Source organism: Canis lupus, chromosome 36 (genome assembly GCF_048164855.1).
Source record: "Canis lupus baileyi chromosome 36, mCanLup2.hap1, whole genome shotgun sequence".
NCBI classification, from domain to species: Eukaryota; Metazoa; Chordata; class Mammalia; order Carnivora; family Canidae; genus Canis; species Canis lupus.
In genome coordinates, this window is record NC_132873.1 from 20319668 (window position 1) to 20342069 (window position 22402).

The window sequence follows — 22402 nt, forward strand, 5'->3', positions numbered from 1 at the left end:
GCTATGGGTAGTATAAATATTTTAATGTTTGTTCTTTCAATCCATGAATACAGAATATCTTTCCATTTCTTTGTGTTATTTTCAATTTCTTTCCTCAGCGTATATAGTTTTAAGAGTACGATCTTTTACCTCCTTGGTTAAGTTTATTTCTAGATATTTTAGTTTTGGTGTAATTGTAAATGGCATTGTTTTAATGTCTCTTTCTGGTGTTTCATTATTAGTGTATAGAAATAAACAGATTTATGTACATTGATTTTGTATCCTGCAACCTTACTAAATTCATCTGTTCTAGTAGTTTTTAATGGAATTTTAAGGTTTTCTATATTTATTTATTTATTTATTTATTTATTATTTTTTTTTTTTTGGTTTTCTATATTTATATAGTATCATGTCATCTCAAAATAGTGAGTTTGACTTCTTTACCAATTTGGATGCTTTTTATTTCTTTTTATTGTCTGATTGCTGTGGCTAGGATTTCCAGTACTGTGTTGAGTAAAAGTGGTGAGAGTGCTCCAGACCTTAAAAGAAAAGCTGTCAGTTTTTGGCCATTGAGTATATTGGCTGAGAGTTTTTCATATAAGGCCTTTATTATATTGAGATATGCTCCCTCTAAACTTAAATGTTGAGGGTTGTTATCATGAATGGATTTTGTACTTTGTCAAATACTTTTTATACATCAATTGAAATAATCATATGGGTCTTATCCTTGTTCTTATGGATGTGATATATCATATTGATTTGCAAATATTGAACCAACCTTGCATCCCAGGAATAAATTCCACTTGATTGTGGTGAATGATTTTTTAAATATATTGTTGGATTTGGTTTGCTAATACTTGTTGAGGATTTTTGTATACATTAGGGAAATTGGGTTTGGGCTTTTTTTTCAGTCTTTATCTGATTTTGGTATCAGGGTAATGCTGGTCTCATAGAATGAATTTGGAAGTTTTCCTTGCTCTTATTTTTTTAGAATAGTTTGAGAAGAATAGATATTAACTATTTTCCTTAAATGTTTGGTAGAATTCCCCTGTAAAGCCATCTAGTTCTTTTGTTTTTTGGGAATTTTTTGATTACTGATTTAATGTCATTGCTGGTAATCTCACTGTTCAAATTTTCTATTTCTTCCTGGTTCTGTTTTGGTGTAGGTTATGTTTCTAGAAATTTATCCATTTCTTCTAGGTTATCCAGTTTGTTTGCATACATTTTTTTCAGAATATTCTCTTATAATCCTTTGTAATTCTGTGGTGGTGGTGGTATTTCTTCTCTTTTGTTTGATTTTGTTTGCATTATCTCTCTTTTTATAAGTCTGACTAGAGGCTTAACAATTTTGTTGGCTTTTCAAAAAAACAGCTGTTTTGTTGATCTATTGTTGATCATTTATTTCCGCTTCAATCTTTATCATTTTCTTCCTCTGCTGGATTTGGGTTTTGTTTTTCCTTCTTTTTCTACTTCCTTTAGTTATAAGGTTAGGTTGAGATTTTTCTTGCTTTATGAGGTAGCCTTGTATTGCTATAAACTTCCCTCTTAGACTGCTACTGTTGCATCACAAAGAATTTGGAACACTGAGTTTTCATTTGTTTCCATGTATTTTTTTATTAACTCTTAAATTTCTTTGTTGACCTATGCATTGTTTAATAGCATGTTATTTAAACTCCATATATTTGTGCTCTTTCCAGATGTTTTCTTGTGGTTTTCTAATTTCATTGCATTGTGGTTCAAGAAGATGCATGATATAACTGATCTTTTTGAAATTGTTGAGACTTGTTTTGTGACTTTATATGTGATCTCTTCTAGAGAATATCCCATGTGCACTTAGAAAGAATGTGTATTATGTTGTTTTAGGATAAAATGTTCTGAATGTATCTATTAAGTTATCTGGCTTAGTGTGTCATTCAAAGCCAAGGTTTCCTTATTGATTTCCTGTTGAGGTGATCTGTCCATTGATGTAAAAATGTGTTAAAGTCCCTACTACTATTGTATTGCTGTCAGTTCCTTTATATTTGTTATTAACTGTTTCATGTGTTTTGGTGCTCCCATGTTATTTGCAAAAATATTTACAATTGTATATCTTCTTGTTGAATTGTCCCCTTAATGATTATTTTTTTTAATTTTTATTTATTTATGATAGTCACACAGAGAGAGAGAGAGAGAGGCAGAGACACAGGCAGAGGGAGAAGCAGGCTCCATGCACCGGGAGCCCGACGTGGGATTCGATCCCGGGTCTCCAGGATCGCGCCCTGGGCCAAAGGCAGGCGCCAAACCGCTGTGCCACCCAGGGATCCCCCCTTAATGATTATTTAGTGGCCTTTACCTCTTGTTAGTCTTTGGGGTCAATTTTGTCTAAGTTTTGGTACCTTAGCTTTCTTTTCCTATCCATTTGCATAAATGTTTCTCCATCCTCTCACTTTCAATCTGCATGTGTCTTTAGGTATGAAGTGATTCTCTTGTAGGCAGCATATAGATGGGTCTTGCCTTTTTATCTGTTCTATCACCCTGTCTTTTGATTGGAGTGCTTAGTCCATTTACATTAAAGTAATTATTGATATGCATTTATTGCCATTTTGTTTTGGTGGATCTTTTCCCATCCTTTGAGTCATTTTTCTGGGTTTTACTGATGTGTTAGCTCGTTGTATCCATAGGATGAGGGGAGTTTAGGGCCCTTCTGCTCCACCATCTTTGCCAGAAGTCCTCTGTACTGGTCTTATAAGTGATTTATCTATTACCTTTATTATGTTTGTATGTACCTGTGGAGTTTTTTCCTTTTCTAATTTTCTTACTCCTGTTTATGGTTTTTTCTTTCCACTGAAAGAATTCCTTTTAACACTTCTTATAAGCTGGTTTAGTGGTGAGAATTCCTTTATATTTTGTTTGGGGAGTTATTTCTCTCCTCCTATTCTCAATGATAATATTGCAAGATAGAGTATTTTTGGTTTTTTTCTTTCAGCACTTTGAATATATCATTCCACTCCCCTGTGACCTGTGAAGTTTCAGCTGAAAAATCAGAAGATAGCTTTATCGAGTTTCCCTTGTATTTTCTCTTGCTGCTTTTAAAATTCTCTATCACTACCTTTGCTATTTTATTGTGTCTTGGTGTGGATCTCCTTGGGTTGATTTTATAGGGGGTTCACTGTACCTCCTGGGTTTGGATGTGTTTCCTTCCCTAGATTAGGTAATTTTTCAGCTATTCAAATAAATTTTCTTCCCCTCTTTTGTCTTTCTTGTCCTTCTGGGATCCCTATAATGCAAATGTTATTATATTGGATGGTGTTGCTGAATTCTGTTAATCTATTTGCATATTTTATGATTCTATTTTCTTTCTCCTATTCAGCTTTCCATTACTTTGCCTTCCAGCTGATTCATTTTTCTGCATCCTCTAGTCCACTATTTATTTCCTCTACTGTAATTTAATTTCAGTTTTTGAGTTAGTCTCTGATTGGTTTACACACACACACACACACACACACATACATACATGTATGTATAATGTATACATACATTATATATACATATATAAAATTTTCTGCTTGTTGAGGGTCTCATTAAGATCCTGATCTCTTTTCTCATGTCAATTGTCTTTATGAGTATTACTTTGAATTCTGTATCTGGCATATTGCTTATCTCCATTTCGTTTTTTTGGTTGTGGTTTTGTCCTGTTCCTTCATTTGGGGCAGCCCTCTGTTTTTTCATTTTGTCTATCTGTTCTGTTTGGGGAACGTCAGCTACATCTCCTGATCTTCAAGTAGTGGCCTTTTGAAGAAGGGGTCCTGTAGTGCAGTGTATGTCCTCCCATTCATTAGAACCAGGAACTTCCAGAATGTTTCTTCTGTGTTGCATGCACCTTACTGTCGTGATTCAGTCACTTTTGCCTTCAGTCCAGTCATTTGCAATGGCTCTCTGCCTGTTGAGGGCAGGGTTTGGGCCCCGTGCTGTTAAGGGGCCAGTCTGGGGCTGTGTTGGGCATATGGTTGGGTTTGGACCAGATGCTTGCCCTCAGCCCATTTGCTGGGGTTAAGGGTCACACCAAATTGCAGGGTGTTCTGAGTTGTTCCCTATTAATGGGTGGTGATAGCATTCAGATTAGATGTCTGGCCCCAGTTCACAGTTGGGGCCACAAACTGTTGTGTATGGTTATCTTCCCTTCTCCCCAGGGTAGGAGTAACTTTGGAGTGGCACTGGTTAGTGGGAGCTGCTTGTAGGATGTGACACTGCAGTAGTCATATTGGAGGGACTCTTCCCAACTGGGATAGATTGGATGGGGTTGATCCACAGAAATGGGGCAGAGTGTGGTGTGTTAGCCAGCTAGGTGGAGTGTTCATGCTGTTTCCTGAAGGTGCCCAGCTATTTAGGCAGTGGAGAAGTGTTCCTGCCAGCTCTTTTGTTCTGGAACAAGTCTCCTAAAGATTCCTACCTCGCCAGTGTATATTTTGAAATTAGTAGATAAATCTCTTTCCTATGTATCCAGGCACTTTCCAAACTGCTGCTTCTATGTTATATCTCAGCAGGATTGTTTGTTATGGTATACCTTAAAGGGTGGGGACTCAGTTTCCTATCAGTCTCTTAGAGCTGAGCCCATTGATCTTTAAAGTCCCGGGAATTAAGCCCTACTGAGGGTTAAAACTCATTAAGCCCCACTGCTTTTCAAAGCCAGATGTTGTGGTAGCTCATATTCCCAGTGCAGTTCCCCTGTATCTGGGGTACCTGATGTGTGGTCTATTTCTCTCTTCTCTTTGCTGGTGGCATCCTTTTGTGGTTAGTCTTGCCGAGAGTTTGGGTACTGACTGCATTTCTGCCCCCTAACCTTTGCTTTGTGGCCTCCTCTACAATGAACTGTGGAAAGCCTGTTCTGCTAGTCTGGGTTGTTTTGGGGGTTAGTTGCACTGATGTGGCTGTTACCTAGATGTATCTATGGGACAAGCTGAGCATAGGATACTCCTATGCCACCATCTTCCCAGGCTCCAATATGTTCTATTCCTTTTTTTTTTTTTTTTTTTAAGATTTTATTTATTTGACAGAGGACAGGCACAGGGAGAGGCAAGAGCAGGCTCCCTACTGAGCAAGGAGCCCAAAGTGGGCCTCTATCCTAGGAGTCTGGGATCATGACCTGAGTCAAAGGCAGATGCTTAACCGACTGAGCCACCCAGGTGCCTCTATTCTATTATCAAGTACAATATTTATATCTTGTCAGACTTTGGTTTGCTCTTGAGAAAAGCTTCAATTTACAGAATACTGATCAGTTTCAATTTTTCTACCACAAATCATGAACACTATGGGACTTCAATAGAATTGGAAAATGGATTCTCGATCATTCATGTAATGGTACAATCAAGGTAGTAGTTTTATTTATTTATTTTTTTTGAGACCAAGAATTTCTAGTAATCTTCAAGGTTGTCAGTATGTGTATCAATCAGAGTGTAATTAGGAAGGTAACTCTGGATCTTTCAGGTAGACTGGTTTCATCAGTGATGGAACTAAGATTAAGAAACCAAAAGGGAGTGTGAGGCAATCCAAAGATTAGCAAGAGCAGGAAGTGATACCAGCCCTCAGATGGAAGGGGTAGCAAGAGGTGGTGTTACCGGAGTGCCAAAAACAGAAGACAAAGATGATGCAGCTGCTGCCAGAGACCCCACCAGAAACAAGGAAGTGGGACAAAAGGTGAGAAATACCACATTTCTTCGTATACGCTGATCTTCCACTCATGCTTCCTGGAAACCAGAGTGAGGGTGCAAGGGAAATGTAGTTCCCAATGAAGCAGAGCAGGGGAAGACTGAATAAATAGATTTGAGGACTAACAGGCAATTGACCAATAATACTTAGGAAAGCTTGTGGTAGAGAAAATACTTACTAAGTGAAAACTGAAATCCCTTTACCTCACTAAACTTCTAATGGCAATATTGTAACATATCAAGAGACAACCTAGGTCTCCAGGTTGCACACTCACCTTCCAGATCTTGGGACTTGTTAGCCTCCATAATAGTATGAGCCACATTTATGGCCAAATTTATTCCTTATAATAAATATTCTATTGGTTTTGTTTCTCTAGAGAACTCTAATACAGGAAATCTGAGGGGCATTCTTTCATGGCTTCCAGAGTCCTTCTTTTGCAGTAACATCAACTCCCTACCTAGGCTCTATGGTTTCTGTGTACCTCTGTTACCTAGAGAAACTAGGAGGAAGTCCGTGGAATGAATGACAGCCCCCACCAGTACAGATGATCTCAGGGCCTCAACTGGTATTCATCTCTTCTTCCTCCTCCACCTTTGCAGGTCTTCATGGCTTGATGGAGTAACCTAAACATTCTTGAGGGGAACTGACCAATAAATATGAAAAGGTTTGTGTTTCAAATGATCTATTCATTTTGACATTATTTGTCTTATTAGTTTTAATTCTTTACTCTTAAGATAATCATCTTAAATAAGATTAAGACAATCTATTAACTGAGTGAGATAGGCCCCAATTTACTAGTTTATATATCCTTTGAGTTATATCTCTTTTTTGCTAATAAGGTAAAATCATTAAGATCTCTATGTCATTTAGAACCTCTTCTGCCTCATTGAAAAAATACCAGGGTGTCCCTTGTAAATCTGAGAAGGGGCTTTCCTTGGCAAAAGAAATTAGAATCATCCCAAAGAAAAATAAAAGCATAAATTCAATTCAATAAATCTTTATTGAGCTCCCACGGGATGCACGAATTTAGGATCTATAATTTATAGTAGAAAAGTGTCAGTTTAGCCTCTTGAAAAAAAAAGCAAATTATAACTATATTTCAAGTGAATCATTTAATGTGAGGCTCAGTTTCATATTACCAGAAGTATTAACAGAATAAAATGGGAAAGTATAAACATTTTCCCTTTAACAGAAAAGAGTTTTGATGCCAGGATAAACTAGCCTGTTGGTCTAACAACAGCTGATCAAAAAGGCTAGAGAATCTGGAAGTAAAAAAAATGTCCTTGGAAGCACTTATCCTCTGAGGGCTTATTCCCCCGAGGGTAACAAAATGCTGAAAAAATTAACTGGCTCAAAAATTACATTGAAAGATCAAGAAGAGGAGTTAGTCACAGCTTGGGGAAAAAAAATGAGAACAGGTGACACTAAATAGAGCTAGATTCATAATTCTAAAGTTTCCTGGAGTGATACTAGAACTCTGAGTTAACAAAATAGGCTATAAATTCATGCTCCTTTGAACAGAGTGGTTTTAAACAATAGAATCTCCAGTGCACCAACTGTTTTTCAAGTATAATTCTAGTATTTGTACCTAGCAACATAGAAGAAAAGCAGCAGGGAGAAAGTGTCAAGTATCTAGGACATAAAGGATTTGACAGCCTTAGAATTCCCAGTTTGAGTCTTTTTCATCAGGAAAATCACATTCCGGCTCAGTCCAAGGTGACACTGGAGACAGTGCTACTGATGGCTTAGGAGGCAACAGTGAAAGTATTGAATCCTGGCTTTCTTCTTTCATCTGTTAAAGAAACTCAAAGTAAGGTTGTTGGTACATAATACATTAGCTATGTATAAATGACTTTTTTAAATGTTAAAAGCGTTTAAGATTGTTTTCTGGTATTTTCACTAAAAATGCCTTTGATCATCTGAAAACAGGAAGAAAAAATAAGCAAATAATCTAAGTTTTATCAGAATTATTTTGCCCCTTGATCATCTCTAGCCAGTAAACTAAAATGTCTCTAATCAAAATATAAATTGAGGGTATAGTAACATTTAATGATATTTATCTTGTTTTGCAGAATGGAAATATTTTAAAAACAAAATTTTTTTTGTAGTTAAATTATAGACTTTCTAACTTTACTTTATAAGGAAGTCATTATTAAGAATTTTGGTTACCAAACTGTCTCATTAAGCCAACAAAAAGAAACGAATTTTTAATGGTATTTAAAAACATCTAGACAACACAAGGTAGATCAGCTTACCTGTTTGAAGAAAACATGGGACAATAAACTGCTGGCAGATGGTCTAAATTTTTTAAGAAGTTATAAAAAAAAATAGAACTTTGTATTAGAATGTATTTTTATGTGTAAAATGTATTAGAAATTAGCTTTAAAGTTATAAAACTCAATACTAAAAAATTAAAAGGAAAAAGAAATGTCATGAAGCCAAATTCTTACCTATAACCCTGACTAATGGGAAGAATTAATTTGAAAAATAACATTTATTGGGCACTTACTAATTATAAGAAAGTATGCTAGGCATTAAGAGGCTAAAGAAAAGGGAAGACACACCTTATTTCTGAAATACTAACACTAATATGTAGTTATGAGAATTTATATTATTATAGCAGCAACTAACATTTTTTGTACTGCTTGAAAGTTTCTGAATGTATAAATATAAATGCAGTAATTAATGTTCAGAAAAATGAAGTGATTTTTACAAGATGACTTGGTTGGGAAATGATATAGCTGAGACTAGAGACCAAGTCTTCTGACTTTGGATCCAGTTCTTCCCATTTGCTCATTGCCTCTCCTTGTTTTTAGCATTGATATTTTCTGGATTAATTATAATTTTTTCATCAAAAGACTGATAAAAGAGACTTGAATTTGGTGGGAAAGGTGTATTACAAAGCTTCTACAAGATATAAAACACTTAAGTTTGATGTTATTTACAAGTGGCCAATATTACCTTTTCTCAGGATCTTGTTGCAAACAGAGCTGTACCAAGCTAAGGAAGGCAGGAGAGAAAGTTTTTGAGGACGGAGTTTGCAACCTGTCACTATTTCCTGTGCGAGTTCCACTGGAGACAAGTACACTTTCTCCAATCCCAGAGTCTACACCTGATCGGGAATTCTTCATTCTGGATTCTGACTGAGGGAAGATACTAACATCCAATGGGCTATAAGGAGGACCTTTCAGTTTCTGCAACAACATCTAAAAGAAAGAAAAATTTCCTTCAACCCATTTCAGAGAAAGCATTAAAAACAAAGATTCTAAGAACAAAGATGTCTAAAGGAAATTATCTAGAATATAAGGGATCTTATGAAAGAAAAGTAGTTTGGGGATTTTACTAGGATTTACCTGAGTCCTGTGCATGTCCTGGAAAGGTACCTGCCCACTGGCCAATTCACACGCTGTAATCCCAACACTGTAAATATCTGACTTTACATTATATCCATGTAAATCCTGTAGAACAATTAATTTGAATTTCTTTAGTGAAAATAACAATAAAAAGTTATATACATGTGCTTTTTCGAGAAAGGATGTTGAACAGTGGAAAAAACTCATAAGTGAGAAATCAGGATATACCTAATAATTTTTACAAGAAAGAGAAAAAAAGTCTTGCAGTAGGCCATTCACCAATCCAAATCTAAGGGTGCAATTGTCCTTTAGTGAAGCTCAGAAGACACTCAAGATGCACAGACAACCCAATACGAAGGCCACACCTGACCTGTCTCAGTAGTTCTGGGCTCAGCCACGGCTGCACTGATGTGCTGAACTGTGGGAAATCATACACAGCCCTATGTCTCTGTCCGTGCTTAACCAAACTATGCAGGTGGGACAGGCCAGAGAGGGTCACTAGGCCATCACCAGAAATGAGGATATGGCTGGCTTTAATACTCCTAGAACAAAAAGAAACAATGCTAAATACTAGGAAATTGGCCAATGAAGATAAAAATCTGGTCAGAACAAATCCATGTATTCTCTTGGAAATCAAATACTCTTTATAAAATAGCACACTTATATGTAAGTATGCTTATACAAACACATATACATATATATGTATACATACACATATGAAATGTTCAGGGAATTAGGGAATCCTTCAACTATTTAGCATAGCATTAGAACAAGGGAAACAGCTACATATTTGGAAGGGATAATATTTTTTTTCACACTAGGAATGGAATCAAATTAATTTCACTGTTTTAGGATACTGTTGCAAAATACCCAAAGAAAAGTCTAAAAAAAAATATTTGAAACATAAAGTTGGAATTTAAAGTTAAATGCAGTATTATCCAATAGGCAGCCTCTCATGGTATTAACATTTACAGAGATGTCATATAAATATTTCCTTTGTTAGATAAATTATAGAAGAGCCTTGTTCTTCATCCAAAATACTGAATTTAGAAACTAATAGAGTAGGATGGCCAACAATCTGATTAACTCTCTCTGTATAAGCTTTGATTAATTAGAATACAGTCCGCTAGAACTCCTCAGTTAACCAGAATGTTTCTAAAAATGTACAGTGAGAAAAAAAGATGTAAAAATATTGAAATAAACAGTAAAAGAAATAAGCTTATTTAAAAATAATTAAAAGAGAAAAAGTCCCAGTGTATCACAGAACATTGTTTTTAACATTCCACCAATTATTTCTGCATCTACAGTTTAAAAATAAGAGAACTGATATTTAATATGAAAGTCTCAAGGTGCTACAAAATATTTAGAAATCAAAGGTTTAGTTCCAATTGGTATATGATGTAAATATGACATAGAGCTGAAAAGCAGAAGCTCTTTATTTGCTTAAGAAAAACAAAAGAGACAACCATGATCGCTATCTATAGCTTATACCCCAGATTTCCTGAGGGCAGGTGCTCCACCACAACATCAGGCACAGCATTTGGCAAAGAGGATGTGGTCTCAACATTTTTGGTGAATGAACATAAAATTGTAAGCAATTACTGTACCTACTGGCCCATTTCTCCTTCAATTTTCATTTACAAACTTCCTAACACTCACACTCAACTGTTCTTTCCTAACAGCTCCTTAAATGGTTTCTTCCACTAAAATCCTCTCATTCCATAAAATACAAATAAGTAAATACCTGTGAATACAGCCATTTTGATGCAGATAGCTCAACCCTCTCACTGCTCCAAAGAGAATGTTTCTTATTAAAGTTTCACTCATCCCTTCAGGAAAGTAAGTCTTCAAAAGTTGACTTGCCGAACCTGAAAGAAACACCTGAAATCTTTCATTGAACACTGAAAGTGATTTTGCTTCTAGCTTATGTTTTAAATGTTCTTTCAACCATAAATTCACACATACACACACCTCTGTTACATTTTAGAGTCTAACCACTTTCCTATGCAAAGGTAATTTTCCTTCAAGAATCTCCAAAAAGACCTTCCTAATGATACTCTAGAGATTAGAAAGGAAAAGAAACAATTTTCAGTATTACTGAGAAAATACTGTGTGGATATATTTATTTTTCGATCCAGAGGCAATTCTCAAAAGTCCTAAAAATCAAAGCTATAGAATTCATTTATTTATTCAATACAGTATGAGCACCAAAATGAAAAATAGAAGATCCTGGCTTTAAGAAGCTCAAGTCTGGTGAAATGAGACAGGTACACATACAGATATTACAATACAGTAAAATAAGTTTACAATGAGAAAAATCAGGACAGAGATGATGTGATTAGGTGAGAAAACATACTGCTTGAAGACTTATACTGGTTCTGCAATGATAGGCAGGAAACTGAAGGAAAGAGACCGTTTGTTCAAAGGCATGGACTTCTTAGGGAGGCAATAGTGGTTTCACTATTATTGATCAGACCCATTCTTTCCAAAGACTAAAAGTCAACATGAACCAGATACATAAATTTATCATGAAATCTAGACTTGGCCACCAGATTTATAAATTAAAAGTAGAGAATCATAAATCTAAGATCCTTATAACTTCCAGGCTAAACTACAAGTTACTTTATCTAAGATGAGTTTTCTTACCATAAGCCATAAATGGAGAAATAACCCAAAGCCAGCTGCCAACAGTAAAAACAGTCCAGTAAGTTGTAATATTGGGATGCCGGAAAAAGTGAGATAGAATCACTGCTTTCTAGGATAAACACACAAGAGACAAGACATTTAAAAACAACTTTTTCCCCCCTTATGATGAAAGTAACAACAGAAGTGGCAGCTAACACTCAGCAGAGCTTATTAGTACTAAGTTACTGGTGCTGCCATCTCTTTAAATGTCACTACCATGACATGAAGTATGTCATATGGTCATCCCTATTTTACAGGAGAGAAACAGAAAATAAGAAACTTAAAATAAGTCAGAAAGCTTGGTCGAAAGCACATAATCAATAAAAGGAGTGGAAGTGAGATGTGAACTTAGTCTGACTCCTGAGGTCATACTCTGATAACTACACTATGTTCTTAATACAGAAACATTTAAAAATACATAAAAATATGAAGATAATCACTTCTAACTAAATCAGAGACAACCACTGTTAACATTTCACTATAATTTCTTTCAATCTTTTTTTTCCTGTGTAATATACGTGTATACTTCAAAAATTGGGACATCAAAACAAAATGTTTTCTTTATATCAAAAATGATTAGTGACAATGAAAATGGTATTATAGTATTCCTGAAATGCAATTCTATCAAAATGTATCAATTTAGAAGTTGATTTTACTTAGTTGGATAGAAAGGAAACTGTTGACTTTTGTTTTTTCGATTTCCCTATATGACTATTTGTGATTGGACTAGGAGTACTGTAAATCTCCAGACCAGCATTTTGAATACGATATTCATTTGAGGGAATTAATAGTATCCCAAAGTTTGAATATATTTGTTTTTTCATGGATCTGGCTTCCAAGTATTATTAGAAGAAAGAAATCTAATTTTCTCCAATAGAAAGAACTGTAATTTGGGGAAAAAATTCTTAGAAACGTAATCTTGTCAAATAGACATTAAATACCTTACTTTTTTTTCATATTGCTACCTGTAAAGCTTTCAGGCGTTCATCAGTGCAGTTTTCTAGATTTGTAATTTTTATAGTCACCAGTGTTCCTGTGGGAGTATGACGGGCAAGATGGACAGTTGTCAAGTTGTCAAATCCTCTTCCTATAACGAGATGTAAAACTCACGTTAGCAACCAAAGAAGAAGAAAATTGATAATTTGGATATCATCAAAATTTAAACCTTCTGCTCTTTAAGAAAACATTGTTAAGAAAATGAAAAGATAAGCCACTGAAAGCATTAATGATACTTATATCTTGTCATTTACATCCAGCATATGTAAAAAAATTCTTACAACTCTATAGAATTCTTACAATTCTATCCAACCCTATACTAAATCTAAAACTATGCAAGACAATCCACAAAAGATACAGGAATATCCAATAAGCACATGAAAAAATCCTCAAGTTAATGAAATGCAAATTAAAACCACATTGATATATCATTATGTATCTATTATAATGGCTCAAATTGTGACCTGAATAAATTATGAAATTCATACAATGGAATACTATTCAGCAATCCCTAAACCACTGATGTGATTTCTGTTGGTCTCATAAGTGGCGTCATAAAGAATGTAGTCTTTTGTGTTTGGCTTCTTTCACTTAGCATAGTGCTTTTAAGACTGTTCCATGGTTGTTGTGTTTCAGTAGTTTCTTTTTATTGCTGAGTAACAATCCGTTGTATGAATATACCACAGTTTATCCATTTGCAAGTTGATAGATATATTGATTGTTTTCAATTTTTGGTGAGTATAAATAAAACTGCCAAAACATTCTTTAAGTAGACATATGTTTTCATTCCTCTTTGGCAAATACTTACAAGTGAGAGGGCTAGGTCATGTATATTTAACTTTCTAAGAAATTGCCAAACTGGTTTTGAAAGTGGCTGAACCATTTTTATTCCCACATGCAATGTGTAAGAACTACAACATACTCACCAGCATTTGGTGTCATCAGTTTTTTAAATTAATTAACTAATTATTTGTTTTTTAGATTTTGACAGAGAAGGTATGAGCAGAGGAGGGGGCAAAGGGAGGGAAGCAGACTCCCTGCTGAGCAGGGAGCCCACTATGGGGCTCAGTTCCATCCCAAGACCCTGAGATCATGACTTGAGCCAAAGGCAGATGCCAGGCATCCCCAGTTTTTAAAATTTAAAACACCTAGAGTGGCACCTATCAATAGGCACCTAATAAATGTTAGTCCCTCCCTCTCCCCACATTCACCAAATTGTGCCACTTATCTTTGAAATGAAGTTAATCACAGATTCATCCCTTCCACTCCAGTGTCAGCACGACTGCCTTGAACAGTTCAAGTCCTGTCCCTCTTTGCTGGTCATATGCAGTGACTTCCTCATCATGCCCTGTATTCTCAACTAAGGCATGCTCCAAAATTACTAGGGAAATAATACTTCAAACGCCTATACCTAGGTCCCATTCCCCAGAAATTTTGATTCAGTAGGTGTGTGATGGGATACAGGCACTGCAAGTTTTAAATTGGATGATACTTCGTTGCAAATCACTGATCTACATCTTCCAGACTACTGCCTGGAACTGCTGTCAGTTTTCCTCCTAAATTCAGCATTTAATAGAAAGTACATTTCAGTCCAGCACCTGAAAGCTTAGACTGTCCAGTCTGAAAGGTCTGCTTTCAAATCACTAGCTCTAAGACTGTTAAATTCTCAGAGCCTCATCAGACAAATGAGAGTGATAAAAAGCTAACACTGAAAAAGAACATATGAAATGTTCAGCACAGTGCCTGTTAGACGGTATTATTGCAATTATCACCATTCCATAATGTATCTCAAACACTTAGAGGATAAATTCCAAACTTGTGCTTTAAATGCTTTGAGAGGGCAGCCCCGGTGGCTCAGCGGTTTAGCGCCGCCTTCAGCCCAGGGCATGATCCTGGAGATCCGGGATCGAGTCCCACGTTGGGCTCCCTGTATGGAGCCTGCTTCTCCCTCTGCCTGTGTCTCTGTCTCTCTCTCTGTCTCTGTGTCCCTCATGAATAAATAAATAAAATCTTTAAAAAAAAATGCTTTGAGAAATGAAGTGGGTAAGTTGTGAGGGATGCCAGTGTCTGAACTTCTATATAACACCACAGGAGATCTTTCACAATGTGTTCCAAACCTCCCTTTCCAGATTTGTCTTCTACCACTGCGTACTCCCCCTCTGTTCCCACTTATAGGCAAAGAGCATCTATGGATAGTTCCCCTCTAACCATCTTTCCTCAGTCATCTAACTGAAGTAATTTTTTTTTTCTTAACCTCTTTTTAAATTGACACCATCTGAACGTCCTTTCTAAGATGGGGCATTTTCCAGTGCTATTTAAAAATGTCAGATCCTTATTTTCTCTTGGCCTCCTTGACACTGGCATGGCAAGGTCAATGACCTACGCTTTGCCAAAATGAAGGACAGAGTTAGTGACAACAGAAGCAGAGGCAGTCAGAACTCACTGCAGTGGGTTCCAATATCTGGGATGTAAGTATTCTAACAGGTAGTACACTAAACTAGGCTATTCCTATGCCATGGCCCTGACTCTGGTTCTAAGATGTAGCTTTTCTTAGTTTCTTTCAAGTCTTTCTCTCTAGCCAATAATTCTAGGTAGGTTAACAATACTATTAAAAAAATTCCTCTCTTAAATTAGTCAGGATTATTTTCTGTTGTAACAAAAACCCTGATTAGAGTATTTAGCAAACTTTTCCTCATTCTTCAGGATCCTGCTTGTTTTTGTGATCTTTTTTGGTATCTCAGAGTAGTCAAGATGGATGGTTAGATGTTCTATCCTTTTTTTTTTTTTAATATGTTATTTATTCATGAGAGACACACAGAGGTGAAGACATAGGCAGAGGGAAAAGTGGGCTCCCTGTGGGGAGCCTGATGTGGGACTCAATACCCCCCCACCGGGATCATGACCTGAGCCAAAGACAGATGCTCAACCACGAGCCACCCAGGTGCCCTTGTTCCACCTCTTGTGTTTTCCATAATAACACACTTATTTTTTACATAGTTTTGTATCCCTAGCATCTAACACAGTATCTGTTTGCAATGTTTCATAGATATTTCTGAATATTCAGAACAAATGTTTCACATGTATGTGACTAGAAACAATTATTCATCCTGTCCCAAACTTAACTGAGAAAGGTTTCTATTACAAATGGGATTTTAGGTAAGTTTTTAAGTTAAAAGAAAGTAATCTGGTTAAAAGACTGAAAGAGTCACATGATTTGATTTGATTTTCATACCTAGTGTAAATTACAGACTTAAAATTGGAAGACTGCCACGATAAAGATAAATAAATATCTAGATTGCTTAGGGTCTTACTCTTCTAAAACTACTTCCTTAAAAAGGTAAAAATTCTAGAGAATAATCTTGAAAAAAATTTGGGCCACTATTTAGGACATAAAATTAATAGATCTGTCTGACACAATTAGCATCTAGTTTTATGCTATATGTGACAACAAAAAAAGACCTGCCTACAAAATAATCTTTTTGGCAATTTCATTTCTAATAGTGAAGGGTCAACCCAGGATAATTACCTATTTCCACTTGGAGTTCATAGTGAGAAACATTGGTGGAACAGATCACATCCTTGGCTCTAGTGGTTGGCAATCGGGAAAAGGCTGGCTCATCAACCTGTGTTATTTTAAAAAGATGAAAACAAAATACATAAAAGTTTTAGGTCCCCCATTTTAGTCCACTACCCTAATATAAAATATTGATATTTTATTTTCAAACCCACCAGTGCTCATTAGGAAGGCACTGGAAGGTGACTTAAGACACTGTTTCAAAATTTAAAAAGAGTTTACAGTTGCTAATAAATGGTTAAAAAGCTATCAGCATGTAAAGGAGGAGAAGGCAGGAAAACCAGATTTATAGGTAGCCAAAAATACGTTCCTGCACAATTTCCAACAAACATTTTTAGAAGTTGCTAGAAATAGCTATTAATTCTCCAGGGTATCTGATAAAAACATGAAGGGAAGAAATGCAGGGACCTGTCAGGAATATTCTATACTTTGGTTCTTGCTTCAAGTGGTTGCAAGTTATACCTATTACATATATAGGCACCTGCTCAGCTAGTGAAGGTGTTAACAAATCAAGGAAAAATGTCCACATTGCAGCCTATTAAAATTCCCGAAGTTCTTTACAAGATGATCTCAGAAGGGAGATCACAAAGAAAAACCTCAAGAGATGGGAGAATAGGGCACAGACCTCCTGAGTTAATGACCATGTACCAATATGAGGTCTCAGGGTGATCCTTTAGGGTTAAAATCTTAGCTCTGTAGCAGATCCCAGTATCAGTGAAATAACATGCACACAGAAGAAAGAAGAGGCCACCACCACTAGTGTCATATGATAGCCAGGATAACCTCCCAAAAGACACTCATACTCCAAAAGACACTTAGGACATTTTACAGGCACCAGCAGATGGCAAGAATCTTGTTACTACTTCAAAGGTAGAGAAAAGGAAGAAAGGGATTAGAAATTACATTACTGTGTAGTAGGAGCTGTGCCACTTCTTACATCCTTGATTCTGTATGTTCCCTAAACTTTTAAAAGAACAGGAAAAATATAAGCTCACAGTTAAAGATGAATAAAGGTAACTATTGTTCAAAAGGATTAAAGATTGTAAAATGAAATCCCACTATTAAATTGGAAATAATCCCAATGAAGAAAAGAGATCTAAATAATTCAATTCATTTCTTCAGAACAGATAATCTTCAAATAAATTCAGATTTAAAGAATACAAATAAGAGACAGAAGAACATAAAACAATTTTTAAAAAATTTTAAAGTGGCAACCTTAAGCCTGTAAGGAAGGCTAGAGCACCAAAGGAACTGAGGCTTACGGTTTACTGCTTGAGAAAAATGGAATACCTTATCAGATGACAGACTGAAAGCAAGCTAATCAACTTCTATTTTGCTTCTGTTTACTCCATTAAGGAAATATATATATATTTTAAATAGCCCCACTGTGGGGCTTAAATTCACAACCCTGAGATTAAGAGTCAAATATTCATGAGAGAGACAGAGAGAAAGACAGGCAGAGACACAGGCAGAGAGAGAAGCAGGCTCCACGCAGGGAGCCTGACGTGGGACTCAATCCCGGGTCTTGAGGATCAGGCCCTGGGCTGAAGGCGATGCTAAACCGCTGAGCCACCTGGGCTGCCCTAAAGTTTTCTTTAAGATAGGAGGGGCAGGGGGTCTGGGTGGCTCAGTCCACCGTGCACCTAAACTCTTGCTTTTGGCTCAGGTCATGATCTTAGGGTCATGGGATCAAGCCCCATGTTGGGTTCTGTGCTCAGCACAGAGTCTGCTTGGGATTGTTTCCCTCTTCCTCTCCCTTCCCCTTTGCCCCTTCCCCCGCTTGTGTGCATTCTCTCAAATAAATAAAATCTTTAAAAATAAAAACAAAATAAAGGACGCATATATGTTGTAGATAAGTGGCTAAAGTCCAATCAAAGTGTTTTTAAATGGGTTCAAAGTTACAGGCCAAACACAATTATATCTAGGATATTAAGTCTGCAGATGTAGTAGAACTGAGAATAGAAACCAGAATGAAACACCTGGGGTATACACGAATGAGACTTATTTTTTAATCTCAGAACGCATGCTAGAGGGGCAGGAATCTTTACGGGACTTCTCCAAGGACAAAAGAGCTGGAGGGAAGCTATTTCTCTCCCTAACCCCCAACCTAGAGAGATGGACACCTGCAGGAACACTCCACCTAGCTCACTAGCAGCATACTTGGCCTTCATGTTCTCCTGAAGACCTGCCCTGAGCAGTAGTCCATCCAAAGCAGAGTCACAGCATAGCATTGTGCAAGCAGTCCAGACCGTAACCAGTACCACTCCAAAGTGACTCTTGCTATAGAGAGAGGGGAAGATAACCATACATACCAGTCTGACTCTGACTCCAGCAGTGTGCTGGGGGTAAACATCTGATCTGGCTACAGGCTGCTCCACCAAAAGCTTCTCAGGGGACAACACAGGGAGAGCAAGCACCCTACAGTTGGGTGAGACTGTAGCTTTTGCAAACACCTAGCCTGACCCACCTTAAGCCCAAGGCAGCTGCAAACTGGCCAGGGACCAAAACCTGCCAACAACTGGCAAAAAGAACTACTTGCAGATCACTGAACTGAGGGCAAATATTGCTCAGCAACAACAGGGCACATACAACACACACAGGAGACGCCCTTGAAGCACTTGGTTCCAATGCACTGGAGGGTACTACAGAATCTCTTCTTTAGAAGGTCATTACTTGCAAGAGCAGGAGAAGTAACTGGCTTTTCTAACACATAGAAACAGATAGTAAGATAAAATGAAGAGACAGAGGAATATGCCCCAGATGAAAGAGCAGGACAAAATCACAGCAAAAGAACTAACAAAACAGATATAATATACCTGATAGAGAATTTAAAGTAATGGTCAGGGCAACCCCGGTGGCGCAGCGGTTTAGCGCCGCCTGCAGCCCAGGGTGTGATCCTGGAGACCCTGGATCGAGTCCCACATCAGGCCCTGCATGGAGCCTGCTTCTCCCTCTGCCTGTGTCTCTGCCTCTCTCTCTCTGTGTCCCTATGAATAAATAAATAAATAAAAAATGGGAAAAAAAAATAAAGTAATGGTCATAAAGATACTCACTGGACTTGAGAAAAGAATGGAGTATCTCAGTGAGACCCTCAACAAAGAGACAAAAAATATAAACAAGAACTAAGCAGAGATGAAGAACACAATAGCTCAAAAATATACTAGAGGGAATAAATAGTAGACTACAGGAAGCAGAAGACTGGATCAGTGACCTGTAAGAGAAATAAAAAGCCATCAAGCTGAACAGCAAAAAGATGAGAATAGATTAAAGGAACTCAGCAACACCATCAAGCCCAATAACATTGCATTATTGGGATCCTGTAAGGAGAAGAAAAAGGGGACAGAAAACTTATTTGAAGAAATAATAATTGAAAATGTCCTGAATCTGGGGAAGGAAATAGAAATCCAGATCCAGCAGGCACAGAGAGTCCCCAGTGAAAGCAACCCAAGGAGGTCCACATCAAAGACATATAATAATTAAAATGGCAAAAGGTAGTGATAGAAAAGAGAATTTTAAAAGCCGCAAGAAAACAGTTACATACAAGAGAAATTCCATAAGACCATCAACTGATTTTTCAGCAGAAACTTTGCAAGCCAGAACAAAGTGACATGATATATTCTAAGTGCTGAAGGAAAAAATCTGCAACCAAGAATATTTTCTTCATCAAGACTATCATTCAGAATAGAACAAAAAGCTTCTCAAACAAAAGTTAAAGGAATTCATCAACACTAAACCAGTCTTACTAGAAATGTTAAAAGGGATTCTCTGGAAAGGAAAGGCCATAAACTAGGGTAAAAAAAAGTACGAAGCACAAAAGCAGTAAAATTAAGTACATCTATAAATATCAGTCAAGGAATTCACAAAATAAAAATACATAAATTATGAGACCATATACGTAGAAGGTGTGGGGAGGAATAAAACTTTAGTGCTTTTAGAAGGGTTCAAACTTAAGCAACCATCAACTTAATATAGACTGCTATATGCATTAAGATGTTATATATAAACCTAACAGTAATGAGAATTCAAAAACCTGTAATAAACATGCAGAAAGTAAGCAAAGGAATCCAAGCATATAAAAAGAGCCATTAAACCATGAAAGAAGAGAGCAAGAGAAGAAAGGAATGGAGGACTACAGAATCAACCGTGAAATAACAAAATGGCAGTAAGTGCATACCTTTCAGTAATTATTCTGAATGTAAATGGACTAAATGGTGCAATAAAAAAAACACAAGGTGGACCAGAGAGTTTTGCCAGGCCTCAGGGAGGTGGTGACAGGTCTTATTTCATAAGCAGATGAGGGCATACTTAGTTGGAACTCACCACATCCAGGCCAAAGACCAAACATTGCCCAGAGCAGGCAAGAAGAGCCTCTGCAGATGACTGGCCCAAAGGACAAAGGAGCCAAAACACAACAGCAGAGTGCAGGCAACACACACCAGAGATACTCCCAGAAGGACCAAGCCCTGGACACTACATGATCTCCTTCATATGGCCATTACTTTTAGGAACAGGAGACATTAATTGTCTTTTCTAACACACATAAGCAGCCACAGACTTAGACAAAATGAGAAAACAGAGGAATTTATCCCAAATGAAAGTACAACATAAGGCCATGGCCAGAGATCTAAACAAAAGTAATATAAGTAACATGCCTGATGAAGAATTTAAAGCAATGCTCATTCATAAGGATACTCACTAGGCTTGAGAAAAGAGTGGAAGACATGAGTGTGACCCTTACTACTGAGATAAAAGAATCAATCAGAGATGAAGACTGTAATAGACAAGATTAGAAACATGCTTGCTGCAATGAACACCAGGTGAAAGAAGCAGAGGAACAAATTAATGACATAAAAGACAAAGTAATGGAAAGCAATTATGTAGACAAGAGAGAGAGAAAGAATGATGTAACAGAGAACAGACAGGGAACTCAGTGATTCTGTCAAACATAGTAACATTCATCTGATAAGAGTCCCAGAAGAAGGGAGAGAAATGGGGGCAGAAAATTTATTTGAAGAAATAAAAGTTGAAAAAGCCCCTAATCTGGGAAAAGAAATAGACATCCAGATCCAGGAAGCACAGAGAATTCCCATCAAAATCAACAGAAAAGGGCTATACCAAGACATACTGTAATTAAATTTATAAAATGTAGTGATTTGGACGCCTGGGTGGCTTGGCAGTTGAGCATCTGCCTTTGGCTCAGGGTGTGATCCCAGAGTTCTGGGATCGAGTCCCACATCAGGCTCCTTGCATGGAGCCTGCTTCTCCTTTCTCTGCCTGTCTCTCGGCCTCTCTCTGTGTCTCTCATGAATAAGTAAATAAAATCTTTAAAAAAACAGAAACAAAATACAATAATTAAGAAAAAAATCTTAAAAACAACAAGACCAGAAAAGTTACAAAAGAAAACCCATAAAGCTAACAGGAGATTTTTCAACAGAAACTTTGCAAGCCAGAATGGAGTGGCAGGATACAGTCAAAGTGCTTAATGGGAAAAATTTGCAGCCAAGATATTCTATCCAACAAGGCTATCATTCAGAATAGAAGGAAAGATAAAGAGTTTCCCAGACAAAAACTAGAGGAGTTTGAGATCATTAAACCAGCCCTGTAAGAAATATTAAAGGGGACTCTGAGAGAAAGAGGAGACCAACAATGGTAGTATAAAGATAGGAAATATAAAAGCAGTAAAAATGAACATTTCTGTAAAAATTCAGTCAAGGAACCCACACAAAAAAGATAAAAAATAACATATGAAAAATGTGGGGAGGAGACAAAAATGGATTCAAACTTAAATGACCATCAACTTAATATAGACTGCTATATGCCAAAAAGGTTATAAATAAACCTAATGATAATAATGTATCAATCAAAACTACTAATAAGTATGCAAAGCATAAAGAGAAAGAAATCCAAATATACATAAACTCAACAAATACAAAAGAGAAGACAAGAAAGGGTCAAAGAAAAGCTCCAGAAATATACAGAAAACAAGTAAAAAATGCCAATAAATTAATATCTATCGATAATTATTTTGAATATAAATGGACTAAACACTCCAATCAAAAAACACAGAGTGTCAGAATGAATAAAAATATAGGATCCATCTCTATGCTGCCTACAAAAGACTTATCTTAAA

The 22402-nt window shown here is 36.7% G+C and overlaps 2 protein-coding genes across 6 annotated transcripts in view; one reads left to right on the forward strand and one right to left on the reverse strand.

Moving 5' to 3' along the window:
- C2CD6 (C2 calcium dependent domain containing 6) overlaps positions 1-13461 on the forward strand; it is a 131482-nt gene extending 118021 nt beyond the window's left edge. For 2 of the 4 annotated variants that reach the window (XR_012025080.1, XR_012025082.1), the window contains 3 exons: positions 5443-5652; positions 6264-6328; positions 8636-13461. Coding sequence is in view for 1 of the 4 variants with exons in the window: in XM_072813298.1 (XP_072669399.1) it covers positions 6264-6291 (28 nt within the window). In the remaining 3 variants the exon portion in view is untranslated. The remainder of the gene's footprint in view (positions 1-5442; positions 5653-6263; positions 6329-8635) is intronic. The other 2 variants (XR_012025081.1, XM_072813298.1) reach the window with 1 other exon arrangement.
- The window catches only part of STRADB (STE20 related adaptor beta), a 36013-nt gene continuing 20256 nt past the window's right edge, over positions 6646-22402 (reverse strand). For both annotated transcript variants that reach the window (XM_072813313.1, XM_072813314.1), the window contains exons 4-12: positions 16225-16321; positions 12668-12789; positions 11664-11772; positions 10762-10885; positions 9388-9559; positions 9018-9122; positions 8626-8870; positions 7920-7962; positions 6646-7456 (exon numbers count right to left, since the gene is read on the reverse strand). In XM_072813313.1, coding sequence (XP_072669414.1) covers positions 7322-7456; positions 7920-7962; positions 8626-8870; positions 9018-9122; positions 9388-9559; positions 10762-10885; positions 11664-11772; positions 12668-12789; positions 16225-16321 — 1152 coding nt within the window. In that variant the 3' untranslated portion in view covers positions 6646-7321. The remainder of the gene's footprint in view (positions 7457-7919; positions 7963-8625; positions 8871-9017; positions 9123-9387; positions 9560-10761; positions 10886-11663; positions 11773-12667; positions 12790-16224; positions 16322-22402) is intronic.